This window comes from Caloenas nicobarica, chromosome 13 (genome assembly GCF_036013445.1).
Source record: "Caloenas nicobarica isolate bCalNic1 chromosome 13, bCalNic1.hap1, whole genome shotgun sequence".
Lineage (NCBI taxonomy): Eukaryota > Metazoa > Chordata > Aves > Columbiformes > Columbidae > Caloenas > Caloenas nicobarica.
In genome coordinates, this window is record NC_088257.1 from 17,993,014 (window position 1) to 18,007,730 (window position 14,717).

The following is a 14,717-nucleotide window of genomic DNA, read 5'->3' on the forward strand; positions in this document are numbered from 1 at the left end:
TTCTCAGTGACTCTTCCTCAGCACTCGGTGAGGATTTTGTTGGATGTGCCCATGGAGGTCAGGGTTTGGGGTTTAACTAGGGAGGGAGGCTGCAGCTCAGCAGCTCTTCCCTGCTGTGTCCCTGACCAGCAAACAGGGCCGGGTGCTCTGTGCCAGCTGCGGGGCTGCAGCCCTTCCCTGCAGCTCTTCTGCAGGTTAAAACTGGGATCTAGTGGAGTAAAGAACACATTTCTCATGGTTCCCATGTCCAGGCTGGAGTGTCCTGCCTGGTCTTGCTGTGAAAATGTTTAGAGGTGCCTGGAGCCAGCTCGGTGCTCATTCTCAGTGCCTGGGCAGAGGGTGCGAGGCTCTGCCCTGGCCGCAGAGCAGTTCCTCGCACTGTGTGGCTGTGGGGACCCGCGGGGAGGATCTCCCGGTTCAGCAGACCTGCCTGCGTCCCAACCAGGCTGGGGACTAGGCTCAGCTGAGCCGGACTGTTACAGCTCCATCCCGTTAAATATTGATGGCGTTACTGGAGAAGCACTGGGGGTGTCACTGCAGAGCCCAGGGGAAACACAAATCTGTTGTCCCCACCACGTTGTCTTCCATGGGCTCACCGTGGGAGGGGGGACTGAAGCGCTGTGGAGGGGCTGAGCTCCACCGCACTGAGAAGCTGTTTTTCCCCTTCAGATGGGCCTGGGAGGCGGCTGTGCCCTCCCTTGCTGTCCCACCTTCCCACCGCTCTCCTCAGGTCCTGCTGGGGACCAGAGCAGCAGCCACCGGATCCAGCCCAGGATTCCCACCGGCCCAGCAGAGTGACTGGGATCAGGGACCTGCAGTGATTCTGGAGGTGTCCCAGCCTGGCCCTGTGCGTTACTCTGCTTTGGGCAGCTGAATCGTTACCTGCTTCAGGGACTTCATTAGCAAAAAGACTCAGCTTTTTAGCAATTTACACCAGTTTTACACCCAGCCCTCCCAAAGCAGAGGTTTAAAAGCTTGGCAGGAGCTCCAGTCCTCCCACGGCTCAGGCCATGAGCTACAGCTGCCCCAGTTAGGCAGCTGCTCTTGCCATTTGCCATCATGCAGCTCAACAGCTTCCATAGGCAATATCACCAGAAACCCCCTCCCACTTCTCTTTGACCCAGTACGGTGGTGTCAGGAGGTTGTGCCACCAAACCCTCTCTGCTGGGACAGGCTGCGAGGCTCCTGGCTCTGCACCCAACTTCTGCTGCGGCACCGTCCCGCACAAACCCGGAGCCCCCAGCTCCATGGACACCCTGTTTGCTGAGTGCCACCCCCATCAGTCAGCGCTTGGCCCAGCCTGTAACCTGTCCTGCTTTTCTCATGGTGGGGACAAGGTGTCCCTGGGGGAGAACCTGATATGTGCAAGAACAAAAGTCCAACCACTGGTTGGAGCTGGTGTTTCTGCAGGAGGGAGCGGGAAGGGAGGAGATGCTGGGATAGGGGAAGGCAAGAGACTTGTGGGGGGTCCCTGGGCTGGGAGGTGTTTGATCCCCATCCAGACCTTTGGCTGGGAAACTTGGACACCCCTTTTCCCAAAAGGGCACAACAAGGAGCAGGGAACATGTACAGTGCAGACGTGCTTGGCCTGGAGACCTTGGCAGGTTGGGCCACCGTCCACATGGTCCCTGCTCGGGGCTGAGCCAAGTCAAGCCACAAATGGGGCTGAGCCAAGTCAAGCCACAAATGGGGCCAAGAGGCGACAAATGGTGCTCTGGAGTGTTCCAAACTGGGAGGAATGAGATGGCCCCAGTGGCTGCCCCCATCTCAGTTGGGTCTGGTGCCCGGCTGAGCTGGAGAGCCATTGGAGTGCTGGGTGGTTCTTGCTGGGCTCAGTGTGGAGCTCCTGAGCAAAGGGAAGATATTTCTTTGTCACAAGCAAAATAAAAAAACATCGTCATCCAGAGAACAAACAGCTCCAGGCTGGAGAGCGATCAGGGAGATGGGGAGGAGCAGGGGAGTGTGGGGACAAGGCTTCTGCAGGAGGTTTTCTGGGGACTTGTGATCTTGGAGCAGATTTCTGCTGCTGGCTGCGCACCAGTGGCACCAGTTCAGCCGCTCACGGGTGCCTCCCCAGGGGAGCCAGGGCCGCTGTGCCGCGGGCTGCGGGGATACGGTCCCTGCGCGGGGAGCTCTGATCTGCCAGGCAGCGGGAGCCCCGGGCACTGCTGTGCCTTTGTTCCTCCTGCTCTTTCTTTTCCACCTTCAGATTTATTTTTTTCCCTCTGCTTCCAGCCTGCTGTGTGTGCAGCACTCCCCCTCCTTTCCACCCACAGCTCCTGTCTTGATTCTCCTTCCCCTCTACAAATAAGTGTTCCTTGGGCTTCTTCGCCCCCCTGCCCGGCTCCCCTCATCAGCGTTGTCTCCTTAAACTTGTTCTTTTCACCCTCCCTTGCCCCCTCTCCCTGTTTGCCCACAGCCCCTTCCCCTGCCCGCTCATCTCCCCTTCCCTCCAGCCACTTGGGCTCCTGTTCGCTCACTCTCCGTCTCCCCTTCTCTTGACAGTTTGGGGGAAATCTGTCTGTGTCAACGCACAAATTCCATTATTTATTGGCGGAGCGGAGCGAGGTCCTACACTCGTCTGTAATTGTCTGCAGATCAAAGCGGCTGCTGATGGCAGCTTTGGCTCTCGCAGCAGAACACCACCCCCAGCTCCGCACTCCCACCCCCCCGCGGGAGTCGGGTGCACGTCGACACCCTCGATGACTGATCTCCCAGACAGAGAGGAAAGAAGTAGGGCTGGTGGGGGAGAAAACAGAGACCCGGAGGATCTGCAAAGCTCCCGGGAGCAGATTGAGGGTGTTGGAGGTGTCTCAAGGGGCCACAGAGCCCCCGGCAGAGGCCAGGAGAGAGTGGGATGGTGGAGCTGGTCCCTGTCCTGGGAATGGGGACAGAGAAATGAAGTGGGGATAGAGAAGCAGAGAACATCCCCATACCTGTCCAGGTCTGGAAGAACTGGACTTTCTTCTCCAGAGATGCATCCCCAGAGATCCGGGATGGCTCCATAGAAGCAGATGACTAAAAACCAGAAATGGGGACAAAGGAGTATGTGTCTTTTCCTGCCTTTCCCTCCTGAAACCACCAACCTAACCCAGGGATGTGGGACTTCAAAGTGAATTGCAAACACCCGTTTGTTGTTCAGGCATTGATGCAAGATGTATGTGGGGCGAGGACAAGGAAACATCCACCCCAACTCCTGCTCCTTGGCCTCCTTGCTGGGGTCCCAACTCCAACATTTCCAGCTGCCATTTAGCACGAGGAAAGGAGAGGAGAGGAGAGGAGAGGAGAGGAGAGGAGAGGAGAGGAGAGGAGAGGAGAGGAGAGGAGAGGAGAGGAGAGGAGAGGAGGGGAGAGGAGGGGAGAGGAGGGGAGGGGAGGGGAGGGGAGGGGAGGGGAGGGGAGGGGAGGGGAGGGGAGGGGAGGGGAGGGGAGGGACACAAATTTCAGGATCTAAGCACAGATCATGGAGTCCTGCCAAGGGAAGCTGTCATTGTCATGTTTGGGCTGTGTTGGGGTGATGGCCCCTTCCCTGGAGCCCTTTGGGAGCTGACCAGATACTTCCTTGTGGCTTTAGGACCTTCTCATAGGAAAGAGCAGGTCAGATTTCTTGTGGGATCACCCACGTGGAGGGGAAAGCTGCAGTGGTTTCTCTGCTCAAACCCCTCTCCCCAGGGCCAGTCTTCCCATTTAATCAAGATACAATGGGGAAACATGGCTTGATGAACCCACATCTTCTGTTCCACATCAATCTGCAGGCATGAAGAGACACAGACACCATCAGTAGTTCCTATAGCTTGATCCCAGTGCATGAAGCTGTCTGGCTCAAGCCACGCATCCCCACGCCTTTAGATGTCAAGTTGTCCCCAGGCTTTCCTCCTTGTGACACCTCCCTGGTCCTGCAATCAAACCTCCTCCAGCTTCTTTTTGCACAGAGTTCAGGCAGTTTCACTTCTGCTTCTCCCTGTAAGATATTTTTCTAAGCCTTAAATCATTTTTTAATCTTCTTTCAAAACTTCAGATGCAGGCGCTGGGCACAGTGTTCCAAGCTGAGTCAGCTGGTGCCTGACAGAGGTGTTACCTGCTCTCTTCCCAAGCCTCTGCTCTTCACCCGTGCAACCATCACACCATTGCCCACCCTTATTTTCCAGCTCACTGACCCTCCCTCCCTTCTCAGTCCTTCCCAAGGAGAGGAGACCTTCCCACCAGACATTTTAGGGAGGGTGTCTAAGAAGGTGCTGGGGGCACAATTGCCGCTCTCAGGATAATGGTGACCTGGCCCTTCTTCTGATTTGGGTCCAAGTTCTCTTACTTCAAGAGGAACAAGACACCAAACATGAGACCAGCTCCCTTTGCAGGCTTGAGCTTATAAGAAAATCCCCCCCTCTGAAGCAGGAGCAGAGATATTGGTGTCCTGAGCTGCCAGTGAAGTTTGTGTCCTCCAAGGAGCCAAAACTCGTTCACCCAGAGCTGAGTGGGACTGACCCCCATGTCCTGAAAATGCTCAAAAGTAGGAAAAGGCTACAGCGCATCCACACAGGGCTGGGCTTGTGTCTCAGCCTCTGTCTGTCCCAGCAGAGGGGCCGGGGGATATGATGCTGTGTCACTGGTCAAGAGAATACAGTTTACTCCACCAGTAGTGGCCTTTGAGTTGGTCACCTCAGCTACACCTTCTTCTCACCTACAAACCACCTACAACTTCAGGAAAACTTTACTGACACATCCTGGGCCTAAACCTGCCCAGTGGGAAGGGTCTACCTGCACCGCTGTGGGGAACATGAGGGTGCTGAGCAACCCAGGCACCTTGCAGTACAAAGCCCACGGACTAGGAATTCTGGTGGGAATTAAGTCCCAGCATCCTTCATTGCCTCATACCCCACCTCTGGGCAAGGTGTCTGTGAAAAGAAACGGCTCCCTGACAAACATGAGACCTGCGCTCTCCTGAAACCCAGGCTCTCTGGGCACCCTCGCCTTGGTGAGCACTTCATCTCTGCTCGAGATGGGTTGCTACAGGTTGGGGCTTTCTGAATCCCACAATAGTTTTTCATCAGTCAGGACCTCTGGAGGTCCCTGGTGTATCCTTGCTCAGAGCAGGGCTGGGAGATGAGGTTGCTCAGGAGGATCTCCGAGGATGGCAATTCCTGCCCCAGCCTGGTCCCTGTGCTTTTTTTTACCACCCTCATGGTGTGAAGATTTTTTTCCCTAGTACCTAACAGGAATTTCCCCTCTCCAGCTCATGCCTGTAGCTTCTCCTCCTGTCCCTGTGTGCCTCTGCAAGGAGTCTGGGCATGTTTCACGTTTTGCATCCCAGCACCCAAGGACAGGCAGGGTGCCCCACCAGCCGTGATAAACACACTGAGATGGCCACCATCCTCTTCAGGGCTCTGGTTTTTCCTCCCAAGGGAAGGCAGAGAGCCAGAGCTTCAGAGGGGAAGGAGCATGAATCAGGGCATCCCGCTGCACTGAGCTTTGCAGCTTCAAAGCGAGAGCCCCCAGCACCTGACCCAGCACAAGTGGCTCGGGAGTGAGTTACCAGCCGCGGGACCAGTGCTGCTCCCATCTTCAACCAGGAGACCCCCCCTCCCACCCTGGCTCCCCTCTTGGCACTGCAGACTATAACTGCTCTCGCTTCGAGCAAGGAGGGAGCAGCGAACCCACATGCACGGCTGGGCAGACGGGTGCCTGCGGAGCTGGGGGAAGGGACGTGTGGTCTGGCAGGGACAGCTTTTCTTGCAGATGCTTCTGCTGCCCCAGAACACAGCGGGCAGGGAAATGGAGGGATGGTGGAGGCTGGGCAAGACTTGGTGCCTGCAGGCCGCCGGGGGACAGTCCCCAGACCCTTAACACTCTGTGTGGCTTTTCCAAGGCAGCTCAACCTGCGGCATCTCCTGCTACCTCCCACCCTGATCTCTCTGGCTGCCCTGCCAAGGCACATCAGTGCTGACCTGTGACAACCAGCCGTCCACCCGCCTGTGCCAAGATATCTCAGAGTGCGGCCCCCCCCCCCTTTCTTAAACCTTCCAGCATCTTCCAAAAACAAGCTTCTGGCTGCAGCCTGATTCCTTACCCCAAGAGAACAGGGCTGGCAGCTGAATTGTCCTCTGGGTGACAAGAGAGTACTTAAAATCTACAGGACATGAAGTGGGGTGGTAGCTGGGGTGCTGGACTGTCCCCATGCCACGTCCCCCATCCTGCTGTCCACCCTCCTCTGCTGTGCCCCACCAAAAGAGGCTCTTTTTTGGATTCCCCATCCCTCTGCAGCACCCCAAGCCTGTGCTGTTTCCTTCAGAAACGGTCTCCTGGGAATAAGCCTGTGTCCCCTTCTCAAGCCCCCCACTTTTGCCCTTGGTCCCCTGGAATCCCGGGAGCTGGAGGAGGGGGCAGGAGGGGACCCCAGGGTGCGGGGAGGTGAGGAAAAGGGACAGGATGGGGCTATGCCGGACCTCCCCTAGGGGAGAGAAGCGAGAGGCGGGGAGATGATAGATCGCCCCCCCAGGGAAGCGGCGATGGAGAGCTGCGGGGCGGGGGGGGGACATCGCCGAGCAGAGTGGTAGAAGGGCAGACAGGACCGGGCTGGGGGACCGGGGGGTGACGGATCCTGCCGGGAGCAGGTTGCACCCGGGATGAGGAGAGAATGAATATTTTAATCTGAATCAAACAAAAGAGCGAGAGCAGCTCCGAGGGTTTACCCGGAACGCACTTGGTCGGAGACGGGGAAGGAGTGGAGGGGGGAAACGAGACCCCCGAAAACCTCTGTGTCCAGTGTCCCCCCTCCCAAATTCTCCGGTGGCCTGAGCAGCCCTCGGGGGGCTCCGGGAGCAGCCGTGCCCCAGTCATCCCACCGCCGGGGTGCCGGCCCCGGGCAGGGCTGGCGGTGATATGGGGCGGGGAGTGGGGGACAGAGCGGGGGAGGGCGGGGGGAGGATTGTGGGATGAGAAAGAAACAGATGGGGGCGGGGGGTGGCAACGACGACGCCGGGGTGGCCCTGGTGTGGGAGATGCTGCGGGGTCCAGTCCGGCCGTGATCGGCCGTTCCGGTGCAGCTTGGACTTCACCCACCGGGAGCCGTCCCGGTTCCCCCCGCCGCCCCACCGCGCCGCTCCCTGACCGGCGGCCCCGCGACCGCGGCGCGTCCCGCCTGGGTCGCCTTGAGCTCCCAGGGACCAAACCCCCTTTTCCCAGCCCGACAGACCCCTCCAGCCCCGCCGCCTCCTGCTTCCTCCCGTCTCCCGGTCGCCCCTGGATCCTGCCTCCCACGCGGGCCCCCGTGGGGAGCGGGGGGGGGCGGTTGGGGCTGGCGGTTCCCTTCCCACCGGGGACCGGGAGGCAGAGACAAAGACGGTGAAATATCACTGCACGGCTAAAGCCGCTCCGAGCTCCGCCGAGCCCTTAACTAGATCGTTAGGGGATTATCCGCGCCCTGAGCAGCCGCGGGGCGGGGGGGCGGCCGCCCCGTCCCGTTACCGGGAGCCCCGGGGACGGCGCCGGTGGGAGGCGACGCGCAGAGCTGCCCGGGAGCGGCGGCGGCTGGAGACTGGTCTGCGGGGAGAACGGATCGGCCAGCGGAGAGACCGTGATCGGTACCGGGGCGGGGAGAGGGGATCGCAGGGGGCTCCGTCTGTCGCCCTCCGGGGGCCGGAGGGGACAAGCGGCTCGGTCCGCACCCGCCTCCCCATCGCCTTCTGCGAGGGGCGGAAAGTTTGTGCCTGCGGGGGGAGCCGCTGGGCGGGGGGCGGTGGAGACAGGTCCTCGGTTCTCCGGCGGGATCGTGCCCCGAGAGCCCGAGGGACTGACACTGGGGTGCCCGGAGTGGGACCGGGATTAGGGGCGCGGGGCTGTGGGCAGGCGGGGTCCCGGGGGTGGGAGCAGGCGGGGAAGGGAGGGGGTCTCTGTGGCTCCGCACGGATGGGCTCAGCTTTATCCAGGGCTGTAATCCCCCCTGCTCCGGTAATTAAAAACTCCGCATTACAAGGAAAACGGTGTGCAGGGAAATGTAATCAAGTCTGGAGGGGCTTAACCATCTGGTAAAGGTTAGGACCGGCACGGCGGGGGATGCGGCCGGGGGATTTGGCAGCCGCCGCGATCTGGGCTCCTTTTAATCTACCACGGGGACCAGCACAGCATCTGCGGGGTAATACCGGTGCCTCGGGCAGCGATCGGTCTCGCTGGAGCTCCCACCGCCGTTAACGGGACCTGCCCAGGGAAAGCCCCCTCCCCAGGTGCGTCCGGCTCCGGTAGACCGATCCTGGTGTGACCCCGGGGCCCGGATCGCATCCCCTCCCCGAGGCTAGCAGGGAAAGGGTTAAGCGGCCGCCTCTGGCCGGGGCTCGGCCCCCCAGCTCCGGGCAGGGCCCTTCCCCGCCGCCCCCGCCAGCCCGAAACTCACTGGAAGTGCAAGGACGCGCATAGGCGAGGGGGGACGCGGCGGCACGGGTGGGTCCCCACGTCCCCGGGGGTCTGCGGGGCTATGGGGGCCAGGGCAGGCTCCGGGTGGGGGCAGCTCTTCCTCTGCTCCCTCCTCTTCCTCCTGCTGGCCGGGCCCCCGGCAGCGCGCCCGGCGGGCGGGCAGCTGCGCTACGCGGTGCCGGAGGAGCTGGAGCACGGAGCCTTCGTGGCCAATCTGGGCGAGGACCTGGGGCTGGACGTGTCCAGCTTGTCGGCGCGGCGGTTCCGCATCGTGTCCAGGGCCGGGGCCAGGCAGCACCTGGAGGTGAACCTGGAGAACGGGATCCTCTTTGTGAACGAGCGCATTGACCGGGAGGAGGTGTGCGAGGCCGGGGGGACCTGCCTGCTCCACCTGCAGCTCCTCATCGAGAGCCCGCTGGAGCTTTACCGCGTCGAGGTAGAGGTGCTGGACATCAATGATCACACGCCCACCTTCCCCTGGCAAGAGTACGTGCTGGAGGTGGCCGAGTCCGCCGTGCTCGGTGCCCGCTTCCCGCTGGAGAGTGCCCAGGATCCCGATGTGGGCACCAACTCAGTGCACACCTACCGGCTCAGCCCCAACGGGTTCTTTTCGCTCGAGGTGCAGACACGCAGCGATGCCAGCAAGTTTGCAGAGCTGGTGCTGGAGCGCGCCCTCGACCGTGAGCAGCAACGCATGCACCGGCTGCTGCTCACCGCTCTCGACGGCGGCATCCCTGAGCGCTCAGGCACAGCTCACATCCTTGTCACGGTGCTGGATGCGAATGACAATGTGCCTGCCTTTGACCAGCCCTCGTATGGCGTGAGCCTTCCTGAGGATGCCCCCGCTGGCACCCTGGTCATCCAGCTCAATGCCACTGACCTGGATGAGGGCCCCAACGGGGAGATCGAGTACTCCTTCAGTGGGCACGCACCACCGCGTGTCCGGGAGCTCTTCCACGTGGAACCCCGCAGTGGGCAGGTGCTGCTGAAGGGCCCTCTGGATTACGAACGTGCAAGTGTCCATGAGCTCTATGTGCAAGCCAAGGACCGTGGACCCTCGGCTGTGGCCGTGCACTGCCGGGTGCTTGTGCACCTCCTTGATGTGAATGACAATGCGCCAGAGGTGACCCTCACCTCTGTGTCCACACCCGTGCTGGAGGATGCCCCACCAGGCACTGTCATTGCTGTCATCAGTGTTCTGGACCGGGACTCTGGGGACAACGGGCGTGTGAGCTGCGAGGTTGGCCCCGACGTGCCCTTCGAGCTCCGCTCCTCCTTCCGCAACTACTACACGCTGGTCACCACGCAGGCGCTGGACCGGGAGGTTGTGCCCGAGTACAACGTAAGCATCACAGCACGGGACATGGGCTCCCCTGCCCTGCTGACCCACAGTACCCTCACCGTCCCGGTGTCCGACGTGAATGACAACGCCCCACGCTTCCTCCAGCCCTCCTACAGTGTCTACGTGATGGAGAACAACGCGCCAGGTGCCTCCATCTGCTCTGTCAGTGCATTGGACCCCGACTGCCAACAGAATGCCTACCTGTCTTACTCCATTGCCGATGGGCACATCCATGGCATGCCTGTGGGCACCTACGTGTCTATCAACTCAGACAGCGGGCATATGTATGCCCTGCGCTCCCTCGATTATGAGCAGATCCGCAGCTTCCAGATCCAGGTGCAAGCACAGGACGCGGGTTTCCCTCCACTCAGCGCCAATGTCACTGTCCACATCTTTGTGCTGGACCAGAATGACAACGCTCCGGTTATCGTTTCCCCCTTGCCACGCAATGGCTCCGTGGCCACCGAGCTGGTGCCACGATCTGCTGGGCCTGGCTACCTCGTGGGTACAGTGTCAGCGGTAGATGCGGACGCGGGGCTGAACTCCCGCCTCTCCTACCAGCTTCTCCAGGCCACTGACTTCACCCTCTTCAGTGTGGCACCAGACACAGGCGAGCTGCGCACCCTCCGCTCCTTCCTGGAGCAGGATGCCACGCGGCAGCGGCTGGTGGTGCAGGTGCGGGATGGGGGGCAGCCGGCGCTCTCAGCCACCATGTCCCTCCTGCTTTCAGTGGTGGAGACTATGCCTCAGACTCTCTCCGACTTCAGCGAATTCAGCCTCCCTCCAGAGGCCTCCTCCTCCTCCCCACTCACCCTCTACCTTCTTGTCTCCTTGGGCTCCATCTCCTTCGCCTTCCTCCTCGCCATCCTCATCCTCACGGCCATTCGGTGCCGTGGAGAGCGGCCCTCCCGCCAAAGTGATGGCTGCTCACTGCCCTGTTGCCACTGCTGCCCCATGTCCAGACCCTCCCCTGATGGGCTGAAGACATCCAACCTGACAGCGCAGCCTCCCGCAGGGACCACGGCTGCCACCCGCCTCGACGTGCCTGGGGGTGGCCCCCCAGGATACTGCTACAAAGTCTGCTTGGGTCCTGAATCTGCCCAAAGTGACTTCATGTTCCTCAAACCCTGCAGCCCACCCCGGAACAATGAGAAGGACCCAGGGAAGTGGTCCCAGCCAGGCCAGCACCTCCAAGTCTCCAAGCAGGTAATGCTATGCCCAGTGGTGCTCACTGGCGCTCCACGGGTCCCCTCAGGCCCCTCCCTCAGTCTCTACCCTGAGAGCAACCAGGCATGGCTTTTCCAAGAGAATAACCATCGCTTTTGATCAGTGCAGGAATTAGGAGCCGTCAGGCAGCGGGAAACTCTCCACTGAGCTTCCCGATGGGTCTAATTATCAGGGGAGCATCACGCTTGGCTGAGGCGAGAGGAAATCCCTTCCTGATGCCTTTTGCACCCATTAGAGGGAACGGAGATGCTCTGGTGCCCCAGAGGGGTGGCATGGTGGGAGTGACATCTCCTTCGTGTGGGTGAGCAATTAATGCTGAGACAGCCTGAGAGTCGCTGCTGCCCAGCTTCCCCACTGCCAGTGGGGCTCTGCAGTGTCCTGCTGCTGCAGCGTGGCTGATCCCAGCCCCACCGGCACCTCTCGTGTCCCCAGTCCTGGCACCCAGGCCTGGCCACTGTACCGTACCGGGCTGTGCTGGCAGGGAGGGAGTGGGGTCTCTGGGGTGGGATTTTGATGTCAACATTTGTTAGGTATTGAAATGAGGAATGTCTAATTTTCCCGATGAAAGACTCTTTTCGAAACGCGATTACAAGGATAGAGAGTGATGAGGCGTCTAATCCACTTACATTTGACTTTTAATAAAACAGCCCTTCCAAGGAGAGCCCAGGACTCACTGCCAAGAGGCTCTCCCCGCACATCTCCTTGCACCGCTGGACTTGCTTCCCTAACACGTTAATGGGATTTTCCCCTAGTTGTTTGCAACCCCCCCAGGACATCGGGTATGCAGCCAATTTCCACATCTCTCACCCTTTGTTGCCTGAGACTTGGCCTAAGTTACCACAGCGCCCGCAAAAAAATGCAGGTCCGGAAGGGAACAAGCTGATTCAGCGCTGCCTCAGTTTCCCTAAAATGGGAATGTGCTGCTTGCTTCTTCACAAAGGAAGAGACAGAGTTCTGCATTCCTGGCTACTGAACCTATTGCTGGCAGGGCTGGGCTGATTAACAGAAGGTTCCAGGGCTGACTGATTAACAGAGGGTCCCAATAACCGTTGCCCTTCCCTCTGTTTTGCAGATCAAGCAGCCCAACACGGACTGGCTGCCCCCCAGCATGCAGCGACCTGCCCTGAAGAGGTACCAAATCCAGCATTGTGGGACCAGAGGGAGCAGGTGGAAGGGGGATGTGTAGGTCATCTCCAATGCAGCTTTTAACTGGTCTCCTCTCTTTAGCTCCCAGAGCCTGGAGGATGTGGGGGAAATCCGCAGAGCCCTCCAGAAGGAGCACGAGAGGCTGTGCACACTGGTGACCCCTGTCTCTGGTTTGTATCGGGGCATTGGGGCTGGGAAGACGTGGCTGTCACTTGGTAGAGATGCAGTGGCGGGACACATCCCTGCTCCCTGCAGTGGCGGGGTTTTGTGGCATGGAAGGGATGGTGATGGAAGGGAGGGATCCAAAGGGAAGGATGGTGACACATGGATGTCACTGTCCCACTGAGCTATGGATGTGACCTCCTCTGAGCCGGTCTCATGCTCATCTTTCCTCCAGAGTTCCAGAAGGCTTCAGCAGGCACCAACAGCATCTGGACACCCCAGTACAGCTCCTTGTACCCAGGGCACATTCCAGCTCTGGATTATCAGCATAATGTCTACATCCCCGGCACCCCCACGCTGCTTTCCAGCAAAGATGGGCCCCTCTTCCTGGGCCGGGAGAACAAGAACAGCTTCTCCACCTTTGGCAAGAGGAAGAAGATGACAACTTACTGTGACATGCATGACAGTGTGGTTATCAACAATGACCTGAAATAGTGACCAGCGCTGGGCCAGCATGATTTCAGATGCCCTGTGTATGGACCACTCTGGACTTCGCGAGGCTGCTGAGATAGTGGCTCACCAGGGCAGGGGGGAAGGATTGAAGGAGCAAGAGATTGAGAAGCGATAGGGATGGGCAGGAGGAGGGGGGACAGGGCATTTCTCCCATCTCATCCTGCAAACCTGTGTTGGCAACAGGTGCTGTTGAGGGTCCATGTAACAAGATTTAAGCAAATCTGCCTTGAGTTTACCCATTCTCATGTCCTCTTAGGGACTGTCCATCTCTGTAAACATTGACACTTTTTTGTCTTGTCTGGCTGTGTGAATGTACTGAGCTGCATGCCTGTATTTCTGTCCCAGTAGGCACGGAAAATGTACACAGACCAAGCCTCGTTCAGTCAACCTGACCCTACATACTGGGGCAGTGACCATTGCTCTGTCTCTGAGTTCCAGCAGGATGTGTTGCATGTTCAGAGCAGCTGTTTGTGTCTGGCTTCTCTGGGACGCAAGTGAAAAACCCAACCATTATGGGTTCTTCCCTTCAGACCCTGGCCTGACGCATGCAGAACTGGAGACCAAAAGTCCAGGACACAGCCCGGCTTTGCTCTGGGAGCAGCTTGGGCTGGAGCAAACAGACTGAACGGTCAGAAGCGCCAGTAGCTTAAGCAGCTGAGATGCATAAGGTGAGGCCCTGCTGGGTAATTCTCTAGCCCAAGCCAACATCACCTGAAGTAAAGTTTCCAGCCATCAGAAGAACCCCAACACAGGTGATGCTGCTCTTCTCTCTCCCCTTGCCCGTCCCTGATCTCTGTTTTTGCCAAGTCCTGACTGCCTGTGGGAATCCCTGCACCAGGGTCCCACCAGCACAGGACAGACATCTCCCACTGCACTCTGCTTCTCTTTGAGGACTTTTAGCTGGCTGGCAGGAGCTCTCAAGGGCAGAACTCCAGCCCCAGAACAGTCTCCCCCCCTGCCCTACTCACCCTACACCTGTCCACCCAGTCTGGCTGCCAGTATTGCCAATCGCTCCTGTCACGGGACAGCTCATTTCCAATCCATCTGTGCAGAACACGACAGCTCTCTCTAAACCAAGTTTGTTTCACAGTGTCTGATTTGTACCAATAAATTGTATTTTAATAGCTCACTCTGGCTCCTGGCTGTCCCTGAGCTCCACACGACAGCAGGAATCACTGCTTGTCTCTCAGAGCAGGGCTCTCAGCTCCAGCAGACACCCGTGTCCTCCTGGCCTCCTGAGTTGCTGGAGCCACGCAGGAGAGCTCATTTTGTTCACTTCACCTGGATGCTGGGGGTTCAAGATTGCCTTCCCTCCCACCCTGGGCTCAGGAGCACTTTGCAGTCGTGGCCAGGAGGCCCCGTGTGCTGGAGAGGTCACACAGCTCCTTGCTCCACGCTCCATCTCGGGCAGAGACTTCGCACACATTTACACCAGGGTGTGGGCACAAAGGGCTTTGAGCTGCTGAGGAGAAGGGCTGGATCTGGCAGTAATGGATTATTGTTGTTATTGTGCATTGCTTTCTGTGGGTCATTTAAGCTTTCCCCTAGATGTTCACCACCCAAGAGCCTCAGAGATAACCTGGATGTGTGCCAGAGACCAACTGCCTGTATCTGCTGGTGGGATGACTCTTGATGTGGGAAGCAGTTCAGCTTTGGATGAAGTCCTGAGATGATCATGTTGTGGTTGTCCTTCTTTTACCCCCTGATTACTCAATGACTGGCCTGGGAAGGCTGCAATGTGGCTTTTGGGATTAACCCAGAAAAGTCCTTGTCTACAAGTGGGTAACAGGCTTTCTAGTGGAAGCGAGGGGCAGTGAACAATCAAAGGGGCCCAGGGGACTCAGGGACCCAGGAGGACTGTGCTTTGGACATGAAAGGGACCTGGATGCTTCTGGTGACTTTAGTCCCAGCTCACACTTGCCTG

General features: G+C 59.1%; 1 protein-coding gene across 1 annotated transcript; it reads left to right on the top strand.

The window, feature by feature from the left end:
* Positions 1–8,464: 8,464 nt before the first annotated feature.
* Positions 8,465–12,775, top strand: LOC135993957 (protocadherin-10-like). Its single transcript, XM_065644191.1, has 4 exons — positions 8,465–10,951; positions 12,045–12,103; positions 12,200–12,288; positions 12,516–12,775. The coding sequence occupies exons 1-4, from the start codon at positions 8,465–8,467 to the stop codon at positions 12,773–12,775; spliced, it is 2,895 nt and encodes a 964-aa protein (XP_065500263.1).
* Positions 12,776–14,717: the final 1,942 nt, after the last annotated feature.

Excerpts from the sequence above, each read along its gene's own strand:
- LOC135993957 (XM_065644191.1), top strand. The coding sequence starts at position 8,465 with ATGGGGGCCAGGGCAGGCTCCGGGTGGGGGCAGCTCTTCCTCTGCTCC. Across the intron at positions 10,952-12,044 it reads ACCTCCAAGTCTCCAAGCAG|ATCAAGCAGCCCAACACGGA; the intron begins GTAATGCTATGC and ends TCTGTTTTGCAG. Across the intron at positions 12,289-12,515 it reads ACTGGTGACCCCTGTCTCTG|AGTTCCAGAAGGCTTCAGCA; the intron begins GTTTGTATCGGG and ends TCTTTCCTCCAG.